The sequence below is a fragment of the Carlito syrichta genome, unplaced genomic scaffold (assembly GCF_000164805.1).
Source record: "Carlito syrichta isolate Samal-C Ts95f unplaced genomic scaffold, Tarsius_syrichta-2.0.1 Scaffold304002, whole genome shotgun sequence".
In the NCBI taxonomy this organism is placed as follows: domain Eukaryota; kingdom Metazoa; phylum Chordata; class Mammalia; order Primates; family Tarsiidae; genus Carlito; species Carlito syrichta.
The window spans coordinates 32,846-53,889 of record NW_007248098.1 but is presented as its reverse complement, the minus strand read 5'-3'; the positions used below and the strand labels follow the sequence as shown (position 1 = coordinate 53,889).

At 36.7% G+C, this 21,044-nt stretch overlaps 1 protein-coding gene across 1 annotated transcript in view; it reads left to right on the top strand.

The window, feature by feature from the left end:
• The window catches only part of LOC103261771 (lymphocyte antigen 75), an 81,544-nt gene that overhangs the window by 37,687 nt on the left and 22,813 nt on the right, over window positions 1-21,044 (top strand). The window contains exons 14-16 of the mRNA XM_008059348.2: window positions 11,471-11,552; window positions 15,342-15,410; window positions 18,156-18,270. Coding sequence (XP_008057539.2) covers window positions 11,471-11,552; window positions 15,342-15,410; window positions 18,156-18,270 — 266 coding nt within the window. The remainder of the gene's footprint in view (window positions 1-11,470; window positions 11,553-15,341; window positions 15,411-18,155; window positions 18,271-21,044) is intronic.

Genomic DNA, 21,044 nt, shown 5'->3' with positions numbered 1-21,044 from the left:
TTACTTCTGACCCACTTGTTTATGTTGCTTATATTTACTCAAATAGTTAATAAATTGAGTTAATTGTTAAAAGTCAAATATCATGTGACAATTAGCATAAAACACTAAACTTACATCAGATAAAATTCCTTATTCATTCCTGGCTTAATATATAAGTATATCATATACTTATTCAATTTAATGAATATGATTAATATATAAATTCTAATTAAATTAAGAATAAAAGAATAGCTCAAACTAATAGCCATATCATACTGAATGATGAAGCATTGTTAAATGCATTTCCCAGAAAGTAAGAAAAAGATAAGATCCCTATTATCTTCACTATTGTTAATCTCTGTTTATCCCCTATGAATTAAGATAAAAGCAGTACTATAATGTGTAATTGTTTATAATATATTAAGCAGAAGGAAAGGCAGATTATAAAAGAACAAAAAATATACTATTTATATTAAAAACTAGATTGCAGAATACATTTTTTAAAGGATAACAATTGTTATCTCTGAAAGGTAATATTTTGAGTGACTTGAAAAATAATTTCTTTGAAAATCTCCATGATTTGCTCTACCATAACCATTGTGTTTTTCTCATTAAAGTTGTTTCACTATAGTGTACTAGGAACCTGATATAAAATATAATCACTGTGTTCCATAAGTACTCATTTATTAAGCATCTGTTGTAGAATTTTAGGTTTTCTAGACTTAATTGTCTAGCACTAAAAATTAATATTCAAAACATCATTGAAAATTTGTTAGGGATTAAGATGGCCAACATGAGGCAGCTAGAATGAGTTTCTCCTACAAGAATAAACCAAGATAGAGAGAGTTTTCTCAGCACTCAGAGAGGAATGGATCCAGCAGCATGCCCCCATGAATCTCCAAGAAAAGAAGAAAAATCCACCAACCTGGGTTGGAACTATCCAGATTCTTGCCTGCATCTTCACAGCTACCAGAGCTTCTGGATGCAATGGGGAAGCTGTGCTCTGCTGTGGGTGGTGCAGGAAAAAAGCTTTCAGCACTGCCAGCTGCCATGTTCCAGGCCCTCAACTCTTGCAGAGTGAAGAGGCTGCTTTCCAGCTGGCTTAGGAGGGATCAGGCCCCAAGAACATACCTCATGGCTGCATACAGTTCCTGACTGGGAGGTTGCCTGGGAACGCCTGAGGCTCTGAGGCTGGCTGCACCTTGACATTCAGATTGCAGATTGCCTGAAGTCAAGGCGGAAGCTAGATGGAATGCAGTGCCACAGCAACCTCTTACTCCCCTTGTGAACTCTTGTGTGCCTGCTCTGCATAAAAGCATTACCCCACTGGCCTGGGAATTCCTTTTAATCCCCACTGAGATAGCTAAGTGTGCACAATATGGGGTGCTTCAAACTCTTTACCCGGCAGTTCCCCCACAAAGACTCAAAACAGATAACTTGGAAAACCCCCAGAGCTCCTCCCTTGACCAAGGCTGGCTGGGCATTTTCTTGGAGCAATACTTATGAAGGAGAAACCTTATAGCTCTGATCACAGCTGACTTTCTTCCACAAGTGCCACCTCCTGGCCAGAGATTAAAAAAAAATACAGCCTACCAAATCAGATATAGTACCTCAGCTTTGGGGAAGGTCTGATCCCAAATGCCAGCTAATAACACTTTCAAAGCCATTCTGGCCACTCAGGATGCCATGAGCCAGTGCAGGTACAAAGCACAGGGCTGCCACAGCTAGCAATTGAGAAACTCACCACATCAAGGCTATATATAATGAAGGGAACCCTACAGTGCCTATGTCAGCCCCCTGGCAACCTCCTCACATGGGAAGAAATAGTCTACCCAAATGAGAAGTCACCAGAAAAATAATTTTGACAATATGAAAAAACCCAGAGTCCTCCAAAAGACCATACCACTCTTTAGCAACAAACCCTAACCAAAATAAAATTGTTGAAATTCCAGACATAGAATTCAAAAGGTTGATGATAAATTTGGTCAATGAATTTCAAGAGAAAGTTGAAAAACAACATAAAGACATTTAAAAAACTATTCAGGACATGAATGAAAAATTATTCAAAGAGATAGACACCTTTAAAAAAAAAAAAGCTGAAATTCTGGAAATGAAAGAAATATTTAAGGAAGTACAAAATGCACTGGAAAGTTTTAACAGTAAACTAGAACAAGCAGAAGAAAGGATCTCAGAACTTGAAGACAAAGTTTTTGAATTAATGCAGACAACATAAAGAAAAAGTGAATCAAGAGAATGAAACAAAGTCTCCAAGAAATGTGGGATTATGTAAAATGTCCAAACCTATTAAACATAGGTACTCCTGAGGAAGAAGAGAAAGCAACAGGTTTGAAAAATGTATTTGAGAGAATAATGGAGGAAAACTTCCCATGCCTTGCCAGAGATCTACACATCCAGATACAAGAAGCTCAAAGAACCCCCAGAAGATCCATTGCAAAAAGGTCACTCCCAAGGAATATAATCATCCAGCTATGCAAAGTTAATGTGAAGGAAAAAATTTTAAGAAAAGTGAGACAAAAACATCAAATAACTTACAAAGGTAAACCTATCAGACTAACAGCAGACTTCTCAGAAGAAATCCTATAAAACAAAAGTGATTGGGCCCCCCCTCTTTAATTTCCTCAGACAAAATAACAGTCAGACAAGGATTTTATATCCTGCAAAAGTAAGTTTTGCAAATGAAAGAGAAATGAAGTCCTTCACACATAAGCAATTACTGAAGAAATTTGTCACCACTAGACCTGCTTTACAAGAAATACTCAAAGGAGTTTTAAACACTGAAATAATAGACCAAAATACACCAGAAGAAAAATGATGGAAACCATAAAGTTCACAAGCCTTATGGAACACCAACACAATAGAGAAAATAAATAAATAGAGCAACCAGATAACAAGCAGTATGATGAATTGAATAGTACCTTACATATCATTAACTCTCAACATAAATGGTCTCATGCCCCACTAAAAAGATATAGACTAGCAGAGTGTAAAAAACACACCTAAATATTTGCTGTCTTCAAAAGACCTACTTAACTCACAAAGACTCCTGTAGACTCAAGCTAAAGGGGTAGGGCATAATAGTCTATGCAAATGGAAACAAAAAACAAGCAGGAGTAGCCATTTTCATATCAGATAAAACAGACTGTAAATTAACAACAGTTAAAAAAAAAAAGACAAAGATGGCTATTAGATAATGATAAAGGGATCAATCCAATGAGAAGACATAACAATTTTAAGTATATATGTGCCTAACACAAGAACCCCCAGCTTTATAAAACAAATTCTACTGGACCTAAAAAAAAGAGACAGACAGCAATACAATAATAGTGGGAGACTTCAACACTCCAATGATGGCAATAGACAGATCATCAAGGCAGAAAGTCAACAAAGAAACATTGGCATTAAACAAGACTCTAGAGGAAACGGAACTATCAGACATCGACAGGACACACCATCCCAAAACTATAGAATATGCATTTTTCTCACCAGCACATGGAATGTTCTCCAAGATGGATTATATGATAGACCACAAATCAAGTCTCAATAAATTCAAAAAAATTGAAATCATATCAAGCACCTTCTTAGACCACAGTGGAATAAAACTAGAAATTTGCTCTAAGAAGAAGCTACAAAACCAAACAAAAACATGGATATTAAACAATTTGCTCCTGAATGATCCTTGAGTCAACAATGAAATCTAGATGGAAATTTAAAAATTCCTTGAAATGAATGACAACAATGAAAAAAGTTATCAAAACTTCTGGGACACATCCAAAGCTGTGCTCAGAGGAAAATTTGTAGCAATTAGGGCCTACATTAATAAGACTGAAAGATTCACATTTTGACAACTTAACATAACACCTCAAAGAAATAGAAAAACATGAACAAACCAAACCCAAAGCTAGCATAGAAGAGAAATAATGGAGATCAGAGCAGAACTAAATGAAATTGCAATTAAAAATACAAAGAATCAATGAAACAAAAACTTTGTTCTTTGAAAAGATAAACAAAATTGATAGACCACTAGCTAGATTAAGAAACAAAGAGAGAAGATTCAAATTAATTCCGTCAGAAATGAAAAGGAGATACTGAAATGGATACAACAAAAATTCAAAAGATCATTCAAGACTATTATGAGCACCTCTATGCAAACAAACTCAACAATCCAGAGGAAATTGATAAATTCTTGGAAACATATAACCCCCCAACCTTGAATCAGAAAGAAATAGAAACCCTGAACAGATCAATAAAAAGTAGCAAGAATGAAACAGTAGTTAGACATGTCCCAATTTAAAAAAAAAGTCCAGGACCTGATGGACTCACAGCTGAATTCTACCAGACCTTCAAAGAAGAACTGGTATCAGTTTTACTGAAGCTATTCCACAAGATTGAAGAGGAGGGAATCTTCCCTAACTCATACTATGAGGCCAGTATCACTTGATACCGAAGCAGGAAAAAAACAAAACAAAAAAAACTACAGACCAATATCTCTTATGAACATAGATGGAAAAATCCTCAACAGAATACTAGCAATCTGAATTCAATGGCACATTAAAAAATAATAATACACCACAACTGATTGAGTTTCATCCCAGGGATGCAAAGATGGTTCAACATACACAAGTCACTAAACGTGGTCCACTACAAAAGCAGAAGTAAAAACAAAAGCATATGATCATTTCAATACATGCAGAAAAAGCTTTTGATAAAATTCAGCATCCCTCAGCAAAATAGGCATAGAAGGTACATTCCTTAAAATAATAAAAACCTACAGCCAATGTCATCCTGAACAGAGAAAAGTTGAAGACATCTCCACTCAGAACTGGAACAAGGCAAGGATGCCTACTTTTACCACTACTATTTGATATAGTACTGGAAGTTCTAGCCAGAGCAATCAGACAAGAAAAAGAACTAAAGCATACTCAAATTGGAAAAGAAGAAATTAAAGTATCTTTGTATGCCAATGATATATGATCTTATACCGAGAGAACCCTAAAGACTCCTCCAAAAGACTCCTGGACTTGATAAATGAATTTGGTGAAGTTTCAGGATACAAAATCAACACACACAAATCAGTAGCACTGCTATATACCAATAGTAACCAAGCTGAGAGTCAAATCAAGAACTCAAATTTATTTACAATAGCAGCCAAAAAGCTAAACTACCTAGGAATATATTTAACCAAGGAGGTGAAAGATCTCTATGAGGAGAACTACAAAACTCTGATGAAAGAAATTGCAGAGGATGCAAACAAATGGAAAAACATCCCATGCTCAGGATTGGAAGAATCAACTTTATTAAAATGACCATATTACTGAAAGTAATCTACAGATTCAGTGCAATCCCTATCGAACTACCAATGTCATTTTTCACAGAATTAGAAAAAACACCTCTTAAGATTCATATGGAACCAAAAAAAGAACCAGAATAGCCAGTGCAATCCTAAGTAAAAAGAACAAAGCTGGAGGCATCACATTACATGACTTCAAGTTATGCTACAAGGCTGTAGTAACCAAGACAGCATGGTACTGGTACAAGACCAGACACATGGACCAATGGAACAGAATAGAGAATCCAGAAATAAACCCAAGTACTTACAACCAACTTATCTTTGACAGAGCAGACAAAAACATACACTGGGGAAAGGACACTTTATTCAACAAGTGGTGCTAGGAAAATTGGATAACTACATGCAGAAAATTGAAACTTGATCCCTATCTCTCCCCATATACAAAAATTAACTCAAGATGGATTAAAGACTTAAATGTCAGACCTGAAACCATAAAAATCCTAGAAGAAAACCTAAGAAAAACTCACGGACATCGGCTTGGGCAAAGAATTTATAGCTAAAACTCTGAAAGCAAATGCAACAAAAACAAAAATAAGCAAGTAGGTCTTAATTAAATTAAAAGCTTCTGCACAGCAAAAGAAATAATCAACAGAGCAAACAGGTAGCCTACAGAATGGGAGAAGATATTGCAAACTGTACACCTGATAAAGGACTAATATCCAGAATCTTTTTTTCTTTTTTTTTTTTTGAATCTAGAAAGAACTCAAACAAATCAGCACAGAAAAAGCAAATAACTCCGTTAAAAAGTGGGCAAATGACATGAATAGACGTTTCTCAAAAGAAGATATACAAATGGCCAACAAACATATGAAAAAATGCTCAACATCACTTATCATCAGGGAAATGTGAATTAAAACCACTATGAGATACCACCTTATACCAGTCAGAATGGCCATTACTAAAAAATCAAAAAACAATAGACACTGGTATGAATGTAGAGAAAAGAAAACACTTGCACACTGTTGATGGGAGTATAAATTAGTATAACCTCTATGGAAAGTGCTTGGAGATTACTCAAAGAACTAAAAGTAGTTCTACCATTTGATCTAGCAATCCCACTTCCAGAGATCTAGCCTAAGGAACAGAAGTCACTATATAACAACAACACATGTTCATAGCAGTACAATTCACAAATTCACAAATGCAAAGATGTGTCATCAGCCTAAATGCCCATCAACTGATTAGTGAGTAATGAAAAAGGTGAGTGTTAGTTATTCCCTCACGACCTTGAGTAGATTATAATGAATACAAAATTCAGATCCTTTCACACCTATACAGACATTTATTCACAAACATTCACTGAGGCAGGCACAAAACATTTTTTCGTAAGCTTGACAACATCCCAGCAATCTGTCCTTTTAGGTGTTTTAACTACCGTCTTCTACAGAAGGTTCACTTGAAGCAGATGTTATAGCATCCCAGGGTCAGGGAGCAGAATTCTGTTCCCGTTCTAGTCAGCATCACGCTGTCACAATCACCTGGCCCAATGACTGGATGTGGAATTATTTAGGAATCAAGCCCTAAATACCATTTGCTGAAGGTTCTAATGCCTGTTCAAGAAGAGGCAGAGTGTCTCTAAATATTTTAGCTAATCCCCCTATCTTGAATAACTTAAATTTCGCCATGAGCCCATTTCTATCACCATGCTGATTAACAAGCTTCTGATTTCAATGACATTAATCTATTTCTGACATTCCCTGTACTATTGACCAAAACCTCCAGTGTGACTTTGGATCACAGAAGTCCTGGTGGTAGCTACCTCTGGAGCATGGCTTTTCTAATACAGTCAATCCTTCCTGGTGTGTGAATTTCCAACAGAGCAGCTATTGGCCCCTAGACCTCAAGCTTGATGCACACAGCATCATACTGTCTAGGTAAAGTGTTTTCTTGTTGTTGTTTTTAATCGGAGTCTCACTCTGTCACCCAGGCTGGAATGCAGTGGCATGGTCATGAAGATGATGGCTCACAGCAGCCTCCCAGTCTTGTGTGATCCTTCTCCCTCAGCATCCTGAGTAGCTGGGACTACAGGCATGCACCACCACATGTGGCTAATTTTTTGATATTTTTGTAGAGACAAGGTTTCACTATGTTGCCCAGGCTAGTCTTGAACTCCTGGGTTCAAGCAAGCTGCCCACCTCAGCCTCCCAAAGTGCTTGGATTACAGGCGTGAGCCACCGTGCCCGGCCAGGAAAGTATTTTTAAATAAAATACTGACATAAATGACTAGATTTCAAGCAAGGCATTAGTAACTCTAACTGGAACAGGGAGCCATGGATAAGTACTAAGTAATGAGGTTGTAGATATTTGTGGGAATCAATTAATGGAAAACACTGGAATACTATACAAGATAGAAATGGCCATGTAGAGCATCCATACAGGGACTGGATTACTCCAGGAAACAAAACTAACATGAGGGGTAATTAAGTATCTTTTCTTGACTTGTTTCTTTATTTCTGATCATGCTTGTTGAGCACCCTCCATTAATTGATTAATACAAGTTCATTATGCAAAATTTGGGAAACATAAAAAAGGGTAATGAGAGGGAAAAAAAAATCACCTCAAATCCTAGCTCCCAGTTATAAACTAGGTAGCATTTAGTGTAAACACTTTCCATTTTCTTCCATTCCTGCATATATAACTTCTACATGGTTTATTTACCACAGAATGTACTATTTAATTTTTTTCTAATCACAAAAGTAATGCATGTTGAATTTAGAAAACAGAAAAGAACAGAGAAAAAAACAAATGTCCATAATCCTTTCACTCATAGGAACCACGTTTTGTTTGTACTCTGATCCCAGTCGCTAACACAATGCCGCATTAAGCAGACTGTGTTGTCTGCTTAATAGGTTCTCCATAATGAAGGGATCATTTGCCTGTGCCACACTTAGATAGGTGACATACTCTAAAACCAAAAGTGTAACCATGGCTTAAGGGAAAGAAGGAAGCAAACCCATTTATGTTAGAAAATGATTCTAAAGCTTACTTCTTGAATGCCTTAGCTTTTTATTGCAGGAGTTGACCTTTCTCAGCAAGATGTCCATTGCCCAAATTGTGTATTACCTGTCAAGGAGTTAAGTCAGATTACTGCTATACCTCTCACAATCTAAGTTCTACATCTCTATTTGTATTTCAATGAAAAGGATTCATGGTGCACCAAGTCATTAAGGCTCTAAGATCTTTGCAACTCCTAATGGCAGCCCAACAGGGAAAGCTATTGTAGAGAAAAAATAGCCATAGGATTAGAGAAGAAAGCCTTGTTTGCAATGCCATTGCTGATGTGTACACTACCTCCTGTGATGTGGCATGAATGGATTTAGACATAAATCTAAGGCTTTGCAGACTAAGCACCCTCATCAAATAGTATTTATTTGGGGTTATAGCTGAGATACTGTTTTCCTTAGCAACCAGATGCAGCAGGAAATTTGATTGAGAATAGGAATTTTTACACAATTCCATATATTTACCTTTTATGTCATGTCTTCTTAACCTAATAGCCTTAAAATCATATACTTGATTCTTGAGTAGAAGAAATGTATAAAGAGAGAGAGAGAGCGCATTTCCATTTGACTTGATTCCCCAGTTATGATCAGATACAATTTTTTTTCCCTGAAGTTTTCTAAAATCTCTATTGGTGGTATGCATTGATTAACGTGATATCCAATATCTTCTTCCCTTTATCTGCCTACTACTAAACCACATGAAGCTGATAACAAGTTATATTTGAGAATATTTTCCACTTCTGACCACACAAAACACATACATACTACAAGTAGCTACTATTTTCTGTATTTATGACATACTAGCGAATTCTTTACAATGAAGCTGAAATCTACAAATTTCTAGGTCGAAATGAAGTTAAGTCTCAGAAAGCAGTGGAAATGAGAAATGTTGAATAATTGGGCAAACTCTTTTCCTAGAGGAATTGTTCTCTGAGATGCAGCAAAGAAGCCAGAAATGGACTTGAAAGCAGAGAAGTTTCTAAGTGGGAGGAGGGGGAGCTATTGGCAAAGAGAAGATAACGGAAGAGCTTGAAAAGCCTCGAGAGGGTTAGGGACAAACTTCTAAAAGGCTGCCAGTGGGAGCCTCCTAAAGTCAAATGACAACAAATGATTGTTGATTGTCTTCCTGGTTGTACGGTTGATTGTGGAAAGAAAGTAAAATATCTAATATTAACTTCAGGGAAACACAAACTTCTACACAAATTCCCCAAGCCTGGATATATAATGTGCAAAGTTTTGTGAGAAATGGGGTTATACCTCCAAGTAAGTTTGAGGAAGGAAACTCAACCTCCACTTTATTGTAGTCCTCTAGCTTTAACTGTGTTGTATGGAAAATGCCTAGACCCTGTGGCTTAGAAACCCACCACTCAGGCCGTGTGATACACTTGGAAGCCCATAAGAAAGCTCTGATTAATTGAAGACACAAGCTGCAAACTAAACTTAATTGTCTCTACTGGATTTATCTTAAGTTCACAAATTGGTGATCTCTCCCTGTGAAAGAAACAATAGAACAATAAAAACTAAAAGGAGACCGCCCTCATATTCCATTGCATTCAGTTGAAAAACTTGAGGTTGAAAAGATGAAAAGTACTTATTGATATTAAAATATGAGGGAGTATTGAACAAAAGAAAGAGATAAAAGAAAGCAATTATTTTATTAAATTGTGAGCAATTGTTTAAAAGTCTGCTCCAGCACTTGGTCCACTAGCAAATTTTATAAAAATGCCAACATTGTATTTTCCAGTAGACTTAAAGCTGTACATTTCATATATTCCATATATCCTACTGAGCTTGAGAGTATGGATTGTTTTTAGATTTGGATTCTACTCCTTCTCTAATATGTATTCTGTATTATATTTATATGTATATTATATTTATCTATATATTACATATGTACATACATGAATGCACACATTGTACTGATTATACATACCATGTGCCAACAGAAAGTTAAATTATATGGAATATAATTGATCAACTTATTAAGGCCTAAAAAGCTTAGTAAGTTTTAGGGAATATTTTCAAGTGGAGTTAAAGGCAGAGAAAATTTTTTATGGATAGATCCCTCCTGCTTACGCTGGGTCTGTCTCCCTGGTTAGAATATATATTTATTTGTGGGGAAAGAATTACTTAGATCTATGTTCCTGCCTTATATGTTTGTATATTATTCCTTGGACTGCCTATCCTTTTTCTCTTTGCCAATCTGAATGTGATAAACACTCAGATTATGGCTAGAAAGGAATATTGGCCATCACTTGAAGAATGTCTTCTGTCCCACCAACCTCACAAAGTCTTTCCATGCTTTCAGCAGCCCACAATATGAGGAATTCATTTAAAATTCCACAGTGACCTCTTCTTTCTCTGAACTTTTGTGGCACTTAAAATATATACAACTAATTAGATAACTTTCATAAATGGCCTTATGTTTTCTTCATTCATATATATCTTATTCTCTGACTATTCCATATTACATTTCTTGTACTTCTCTGTATCATCACTATGCCTAACTCAATGTCTTGTACATAAAAGTAGACTACTAGTGAGCAAGTAGACTCACTTAAGTGATTGCCTAATTATGCTTAGCTGTTATATCTCTTTGGCACTTAGAAAATATTCAAATATTTGTTTACTTTAAACTTAGTGTGCAGTAGGAATTAAACTGTCTTTAAAATCTTGAATAAACACTTAGCCAAATGGTTTGTTCTACATTTTAAAGAAAAAAAATTGATGGTGTTATAGATAAATACTTTAAGGGAATGCTATTTATGCACTTGACTATGTCTGAAAACATTGTCTAATATGCAAGCACTGCAGTAAAAATTTTGGAATAATTACATTTTTTTCCTCTTAAAGTCCAAAGCAGAATAGTTTTTGTTTTTCATGTGAAGAAAACAATTTAAAATATATTTTTAAAAATATGGTACTTTTCTATACCTACCCCATATTAAGGGTTTAGTTTCCTTTTAAAAGACTTCTTTATGTAGCTTGACACTGTATTTTTCGATTGGTGACAAGATCTTCTGAATAAACTTACATATCTGAAATACTTAAGATATGTGAATGCTAGACATTTTTGCCAAGTGTTGTCCTCAAATTTTTTTAACACTTCCTTTTTACATAGTGATCAGCGTTGGCTATGGATTGGTTTGAATAAAAGGAGCCCAGATTTACAAGGATCCTGGCAATGGAGTGACCATACACCAGTAAGTTAAAACTCTCTTGTTTTGGATAATATGGAAGCAATATTTGTTTCAATAACTGGTAAGTTGGTTGTTAAATAATATATCCACACCTAAAATTCATATGGAACCAAAAGACTGAATACCCAAAGCAATCTTGAGCAAAAAGAACAAAGCTGGGTGCATCATACTACCTGATTTCAAAATATGTTGCAAATCTGTAGCAACCAAAGCAACATAGTACTGCCATAAAAACAAGCACACAGACCAATGGACTAGAATAGAGAACCCAGAAATAATCCATGCTTTGACAACCAACTGATCTTCAACAAAAGTGTCAAGAACATACAGTGGGGAAAGGACAATCTCTTCAATAAATGGTGCAGGGAATACTGTATACCCACTTGCAGAAAAATTAAATTAAACCCATATCTCATATACCATAAACAAATCAAATCAGAATGAATTAAAGATTTAAATGGAAGACCAAAACTATGGAACTACTAGAAGAAAACTTAGGAAAGTCTGGGTGTGTGACTCATGTCTGTAATCTCAGCACTTTGGGAGGCAAAGAAGGGAGGATTGCTTGAGCCCAGGCAGCCTAGGCAACATAGTGAGACTTCATCTCTACAAAAAATTTAAAAATAACTGGGCATGGTGGTACATGTATCTGTATTCCCAGCTACTTGGGAGGCTGAGGCAGAAAGATCACCTGAACCCAGGAGGTCAAGAAAGTGGTGAGCCATTATCTTGCCACTGCACTCTAGCCTGGATGGCAGAGTGAGACCCTGACTAAAAAGAAGAAGAAGAAGACAATCTAAGAGTAAAGCTCAATTACATTATATTGGGCAATGATTTTATATATGTATATATTTATATGACCCCAAAAACACAGGCAACAAAAGCAAAAATAGACAAATGGGATTACATCAAACTAAAAATCTTCTGCACAACAAAGGAAACAATGAACAGAATAAAGAGACGACCTATAAAATAGGAGAAAATATTTGCAAATTATGCATCTGATAAGAGGTAAATATCCAAAATACAGTCATGCATCACTTAACATCAGAGATACGTTCTGAGAAATGCATTATTAGGTGATTTTGTCTCTGTTCAAACATCATAGAGTGTACCTTACAAACCTAGATGGTATATGTGATATAGCCTGTTGCTCCTGTAGAAAATTGTAGCACAGTGGTATCTGTGTAAATAACCCTATCTAAAAGGGTACAGTACAGAGATGACATTATAATCTTATGGGATCAACGCCATATAGGTGGCCTGTGGTTGACTGAAATGTTGTTTCTTATACAGACCACATGGCTCTGTATAAGAAACTCCACTCAGTAGCAAGAAAACAAATAACCCAAATAAAAAATGAGCAAAGGACCTGAATAGATATTTCTCAAAAGAAGATATGCAAATGGTATTAAAAAATGCTCAGCATCATTGTTCATCAGAGAAATACAAGTTAAAACCACATTAAGATACCACCTCACACCTGTTAGAATGGCCATTATTAAAAAAGGCAAAAAAAAAAGTGATGGTGAGAATGTAAAGAAAGGGACCTTTTGCATACTGTTCATGGGAATGTAAATTAATGCAGCCGTTATGGAAAACAGTATGGAGGTTCATCAGAGAACTAAAAGTAGAACCACCGCCAGCATGGTGGCTCATGCCTGTAATCCCAGCATTTTGGGAGGCTTAGGTAGGAGAATCACTTGAGCCTAGGAGTTTAAGATCAGCCTGGGAAATATAGTGAGAACCTGTCTCTACAAAAATTCAAACAAACAAACAAAAAAATTAGCCTGGCTTGCTGGTGCATATCTGTAGTCCCAGCTACTTGGGAGACCGAGACGAAAGGATCGCCTAAGCCCAGGAAACCAAGGCTGTGGTGAACCAAGATTGCACCACTGCACTCCAACCTGGGTGATGGAGGGAGACCCCAAATGAAATAAATAAATAAACAAATAAATAAAAATATAACTACCATATGATCCAGCAATCCCACTGCTAGATATATGTACAAAACAAAGGAAATCAGTGTATTGAAGAGATATCTGCACTCGAATGTTTATTGCAGCATTATTCACAATAGCCAAGATAAGGAATCAATCTAAGTGTCCATCAGTGGATGAATAGATACAGAGAATGTGAAATACATATACAATAGAATATTATTGGACCATAAAAAAGGAATAAAATTCTGCCATTTGTGACAATATGGATGAACCTAGAAGACTTGATGTTAAATGAAATAAGTCAGGCACAGAAAGACAAATACTGCATGGTCTCACTCAGATATGGAACTTTAAAAAGTTGATCTCATGGAACTAGAGAAGAGAATGATGGTTGCTGGGGCTGGGGCATTTGGGGTCAGGGATTGGGGAGATGTTGGTTAAAGGATACAAAATTTCATTTAGACAGGAAAAATAAGTTCAAGAGTGCTATTGCACAACATTGTAACTATAATTACTAATATTTTGTATTCTTGAAAAATACTGAGAGAGTGGATTTTGTGTTCTCAGCACAAATATGATAACTATATGAGATAATCCATTTGTTAATTATCTAGATTTAGTCAGTTCCCAATGTATATACACTTCAAAACATCATGTTGTACATGATAATTACACATAATTTTATCTGTCAATTTAAGAAAATAAAATAATTTAAAAGTACATCCACATATCATGCAACCATTAAAATTAATTGAAATGGAAATAGATTCACATACACAGGAAGTGGGGAAAAAACAAGTTACTAATATTATTTTTATTTTAAAAGCCCCGTATGGCCGGGCTTGGTGGCTCAGCCTGTAATCCCAGCACTTTGGGAGGCCGAGGCGAGTGGATTGAGCCCGTGAGTTCGAGACCCGCCCAGGCAGCTTGGCGAGACCTCATCTCTACAATACATCAAAAACTAGCTGGGTGTGGTAGCGTGCACCTGTAGTTCCGGCTACTTGGAAAGTTGAGGCGAAAGGATCACTGAAGCTCAGCAGGTCGAGGCTGCAGTGGCTGAGAGCTTGCCACTGCACTCCAGTCTAGGCGACGGAGTGAGACTCCAACTCAAAAAAATAAAAAATTAAAAAATAAAAGCCCCATATATACAGTCTGTTTTTATATAGTCCAAAAATTAAAAAATATAGATATAGCGCTCATCTTTGGATAGTACAAGTGATTATTCTTTGTATTAGTTATTTCCTTTTTAATAATGAGAAGCTTTTATTTTTATTATCTAACAATATAAGTTACATGAAAATGAAAGTATCTTTATTAGGGGATATTGTTTGGGGAAATCTTTAAAAATCCTTAATATTATTTTAAATGTTTACATTATTCTGAGGAGAAATTTTATGTAACATTTGTAGAAGCAAAATATTCTCACATATTCAATATTTGCTCTACATTACCACTGTCAATTCATTTTTTATTCTTTCTAAATGTAAAATGCCTTGACTTTTATTTTCAAATTGGAGCATATCTGAAATTAGTTAATCAAATAACTAGCATTTCCCCACATGCAAAAAAAAAAAAAAGTCTGTTGCAAGTCCTGATTCTCTGTGACTCCAGTAGTGAACCTAGTATACCATTAACCTCTGCTTCTGAAACTGTAGCTTCCTTTGTTTGAAAACTTATGATATTATAACATTTTCTAAGTCCTTTCATGACTAAACATCCTTAGAGATGAAAAAGTTTTCTTTCTGTAGCATATGAACACACTTGAGTTATTAAAGCTGCCTAAATTACATCTAAATTGCAAATATTTATACCTCAGTCTTAAATTATCAAGCCTCTCTTGTCTTTTCAGGTGTCTACTGTTATCATGGAAAATGAGTTTCAGCAGGATTATGACATCAGAGACTGTGCTGCTGTCAAGGTCAGTACAATGCTGGAAAATTTGCATATTTAAAAAATAAGCCATGTGCAGTCAGACAACAGGTGCATGAAGTGCCTTGTGTGTATGAAACGTGATGTCAGGTATGATGGGAGATAGGTACACCTATGGCCTGGCCTTTAGCAGCCCAACTTAAACTTTATTTGTGAAGATAAAATTCATATTCAAAGAAGGCTAATGATCCTTCAGGAGAGGAAGTGATCCCTGTGGCCATTTTCCAGGAAGAGGTAGGATTTGCACTATTTACCGATGAATAGAGTTCATACAGTTGGATAGGGTAAGACTTTCTAGTGGGGACTGGTATGAGAAGGTGGCGTAAAATCAAGTGAGAGTGGAAAGAAGAAAGAAAGGCAATGAGGAGAACCAAATACAGACCAAGAAGTTTACTTCCGTGCTGCCGTTGAAAAAAAATTGGGAAATTAGATTAATGCCAGGTTACAGAATTACAGTTTCTGGCTGGGCACAGTAGCTCACACCTGTAATTCCAGCAGTTTTGGAGGCTGAGGTGGGAGGATTGCTTAAGCCCAGGAAGTCGAGACCAGCCTGGGCAACATAGCGAGATCTCATCTCTACAAAAGTTAAAAATAAATTAGCCAGGTGTTGTGGCACACACTTGTAGTCCCAGCTTCTCAAGAGATTGAAGTGGAAGGATTGCCTCAAGAAGATCAAGACTGTGATGAGCCGTGATCATGCCACTGCACTCCAGCCTGGGTGAAAGAATGAGATCCCATCTCAAAAAAAGAAAAGTAAATAAATAAAAATAAAAGTTTCTGAATGGGGAAAGTGACATGAACCAAGGAGGGTATGAGGAAGATTCATCTTGAGATGTATTTCAAAATGCAACAGGTAGGCTTGCAAGTCATAAACCAGTTAACCATCTTCCTTTGCAGAATTCATTCATTTCATTATCAACTTCATAAAAGTATGTCTAAGTGGTCTATGAGGCACCAAGGTATATAACAATAATAATATACAAAACATAGCTGTTGTCTTCACAGAACTTACAGGCTAGTAGGAAATAAAGACAAGTGAACAAGCAATTCCAACACTATTGGGTAAAAGGATTATGACTGGTGAAACTGAAGTTTTTTCAAGAACACGGGTATTATGAGAGAATAATAATGATGGTAATGGTGATGGTCAGTGGTGGTGATGGTGATGGTGGCAGCAGGTAAAACTTATCGACTCCTTTCTGAGTCAACCACTGTAATAGGCATGTCACATACATTCTTTCACTTAATACTTAAGCAACCATGTGAAGTAGTAGTGCTGCCATATTTATCTCATAGAGAAAGAAATTTGAGCTTTAAGTAATTTACCAAAGGTTACATGGTTACAGAACTGAAATTTAAAACCACATGTGTCTGGATCTAGTACTCTTAACCACTATACTATACGACTAGGCATTATAGAAACAGTTAGAAGGAGTACTGGTTTATGAGAAAATAGTATGCTGTAGTCCCAGCTACTCGGGAGGCTGAAGTGGGAGGATCACCTGAGCCCAGCAGGTCAAGGCTACATTAGCCATGAGCATGCCACCGCATTCCAGCCTGGACAACAGAGTGAGACTCTGACTAAAGAAAAAGAAAAAAAAAAGATGTATTCTATGTTGAAATCAAGATACTGGAGTTGAAAGAAAAAAATGTACATTCTAAAAAAACAAAGGACCAAGAAGATGATTTGTAGGAAGAATAGTCAACATATAAAGTGAAAGAAAGTACAGAAGGAGGACACATCTAGATGTCTTTACTAGAAAGAAAGATCCAAGAAAGATTCAAAAAGGTGGTTGAGGAAAGGTTACAGGAAGGCTGAGGCAAATAAGAACTGACAAAGCCATTAAAAAGCACTGTTTTCAAAGTAACTCTTAGAGTAATAAATTGTATAGTATCATGCCATTTTTATAGAATTCCCAACTTAGCACATGAAAAGGTAAAAACTTCAGAGACGCTTATATGAAGTTTTCAGGAGTGTCAAGGACACTGATGCAATAAACTGTGTTCTATGCAAATAGAGTCCCCAAATATGGCGAGATTTGAAAATCTACCAGAAAATAAGTGAAAGAGATACGGATGCAAACTGCATCCTGAACAAGTCCATAATGTTCTGTAAGAAGAGTCTTACTCAACTGCCACAGTACCCACCAGAATCTTGGCCTATGGCAAATAGTCCAAAAAGTGATGGATGACTCTCCCAGGTCATGCCTTTCCCTTTCCTTTCTCTCCTGCTTGAGGACTGGAATTTGTAGTAAGCCATCCTGGACCGCATGGAGAAGGGCAAAATCCTAGGCATGGCAGAGCAACACCAAAGAAGGAACCTGGGTGTCTGATGCCAGACTTTTATGTCACTTTCTGATCTGCTTTGATCACAGTCTAATGCTTGGGTACCATTGAAATAAATATTCTTTTCTAGCTTGGTCTTGTCCAGATTTTAAAAGTCCAAGATTCTACTATTTCATGTCAACAGAAACGAAAACAAGAAGGGAAAGAAAACAATTTGTGTTTTAGACGTAAACGTAACCTTACCATGTATTTCTTTATCAGCCCCTTTGAAGGCTCTTGTCCAGTGTATTAGTGTTTAAACATTCCATTCATTCATGTGTTCATTTATTAAACAATTACTTTTGGTGCTAGAACGAAAATAAAGAGCAAAACCATAGGGCTTTTGGTCTTGTGTTTCATAAGGGCTGCATCAACTTCAAGTATTCTGCATGCCTTTTCCTCCTTTTAGGTCGTTCATAGGCCATGGCGGCGAAGCTGGCATTTCTATGATGACAGAGAATTTACTCATTTGAGGCCTTTTGCTTGTGATACAAAACTTGAGTGGGTGTGCCAGATTCCAAAAGGTAAGTGGTAGTTTGTCCTTTTCACAGCCTTGTCATGCTAACATTGTGAATGCTAAGCTAAAAGTACCTAAAGGAGGATTTTAAGCTATAATTCTAATTTCTAAAAGCCTGTGAAGATGTAACTAATACATTAAGCACTTCCCACCCCCTGCCTTACTCTCACTCCTGTAGAAGACTAGCTTATTAGAGAGTGGTAATGCCAGGCCGGGAGGGGTGGCTCACACCTGTAATCCCAGCACTTGGGAGGCTGAGGTGGAACGATTGCTTGACCCCAGGAATTTGAGACCAGCCTGGGCAATATTGTGAGACCTCATCTCTATTAAAAAGAGGGGGGGCAACCCCTTTGGGTCCCCTCCTACTATGGGAGCTTTTCTGTCTTCTCAATAAATCCTGCTTTCCAAGAAAAAAAAAAAGGTGATGTCTTACTCTTTGATCACAGAAGAATTTGTATAGAACATAAAATTTAAGGCTCATTAGGGAAATTAGATTTTTTGAATGAAAGATTATTTTAAGTAAAAGGAGAGGTATAGTAGAGAAAGAATCATCTTAATTTTTATTTTGATGCAAAATGAAGAATAACATGAAGATAATCAGGGGAAGAATGAGTTAGGATTCAAGAAATATTTAGGAAATATTAAGGAAAGATATTAGGAAGATTTTTCACTCCCAAATTATCTTAAAGCAGATATTGGAGATATTAAGTTAATTAGTAAAGAATACATAGAAAATTCTAAAATGAATTTCTGAACCGAATATAAACAGCTAATTGAAACTAAAGTTTTATCCTCCTACAAGTTCTCAAACAACCCAATGTTTACATCATGGAACTATTTGAAGATTGTTCTTTTTCCTAAAATAGGCCAACATATTGCTTTTATAAGAGTTTCAGATGTGGTCAGGTGCTCACACCTATAATCTCAACACTTTAGGAGGCAGAGGCAAGAAGATTGCTTGAGGTGATCAAGACCAGCCTGGGCAGCATAGTGAGACCTTGTTTCTACAAAGAAATCAAAAAATTATCCAGGCATGGTGGCATGTGCCTATAGTCCCAGCTACTCAGGAGGCACTCCAGCCTAGGCAACAGAGTGAGAACTTGACTCAAAAAAAAAAGAGCTTCAGATGTGACATCAGGTGCAGTAACTGGCAAGTCTCTTTCACAAAGGCAAACTGTCAAACCATTAATAAAAGTGTGCGTGTGTGTGTTTGTGCATGTGCGCATGCATATGTGTGCATTAATAGGGTTTTTCTAAAAGGGGAAATTGTATCTGAGTTATTCCTAATTATTTAATTCAACCTGAAAAGAGGACAAAGGAAAACTAGTTTGGATATCCTTTAAACAAGTGGAAAAGAATTCATGTATATAACTAATTCAGGTAATAGTGTGAGCCTCCTATTACTCTTTGGTGTTTGTTAGCATGCCGCAGAAAGTGTCATTGGTCCCATGAAGGTGCCTCATTGGTAGCTGCTGCCCCCACTTCCTGCTTGAGTGGTGGAGCAGACCCTAGAGTTTAAACAAGGGCAAGCCTAGAACTGGCAAAGAGTATAAAAAAAGTTTATGTATTTTATTTTTTTTAATAAAAGACAGAGGAACTTACTGACTTAGCAAATATAAATCAATTAATCAAACAAATAATTTTCTAAATAATTCTACTTCCAGTCTCCTTATGCAGAAACAAACTAAGAAACTAGGCCGGGCTCGGTGGCTCAGGTTGCAATCCCAGTACTTTGGGAGGCCGAGGCAAGTGGATTACCTGAGCTCACGGGTTCGAGACCAGCCCAGGCAACTTGAGGAGACCTCATCTCTACAGTATATCAAAGATTAGCTAGGCATGATAGCAAACACCTGTAGTTCTGGCTACTTGGAAGGCTGAGGTGGAAAGATTGCTGGAGCCCAGCAGGTCGACACTGGGGTGGCCATGAGTGTGCCACTGCACTCTAGCCTAGGTGACAGAGTGAGACTCCAACACACACACACAAAGAAACTAAACAACTCCTTTCTTAGCCTATTCCCAGTCACTTGAAACAACCAGTGATTGCTGGCTCCAGGGCTTAAATGTTATGTTCACGCTCCTTTGATAGGACTGTACCTGAATTTCTAAGTTACAGTGTGTTGCATTTATCTGGTTGGATATTTTATTGGGTATTAGAGCAGCAAAAGGCTACTCAACTTGTTTTTGTTTTTTTTTTTAATTTTAAAGATGTGAGGTACAATTCAGGATTAGGTATACAAGTGGTCATCATACAGGCAAAGTTTGGGCCTCCCTTTTGGTCCCTACTTTGCCTGGTTTGAGATCAGGTACTCTTATTAATGTTATGTGCCACCCCCACCTTGGCAGTTCCTGGCTACTGCCAATCCCTTTTTTATAGCATTATAGTGAATGTTCAGGGTCTGTTTTTGAGTGAGAACATGTGGTTCTCAGTTCTTTGTTTCTATGATAAATCATTAATTGTTATAGACTCTAAATCCATCCAAGTTGCTGCAAAGTTCATAATTTTGTTCTTCTTTATGACTGCATGATACTCCATCATGTATATGTACTTTTTTAATCCAATCCAGTTCAACTTGTAATAATCTGCATCTCCTGGTTTTCTTAAAGAAGTTTTTCTTTTCTGTAGCCTAGGTCGTTATGCCTCTTCTCTAGCTCTTGCCTCTTTATTGCATGATTCCAATTAGTCTCCTCTTCTATAAAAGGAGTATTCTGACAATCTATACGTTTTTTTTTTTAGTTGAAGTCTCACTCTGTCGCCCAGACTGGAGTGCAGTGGCCGCTCCC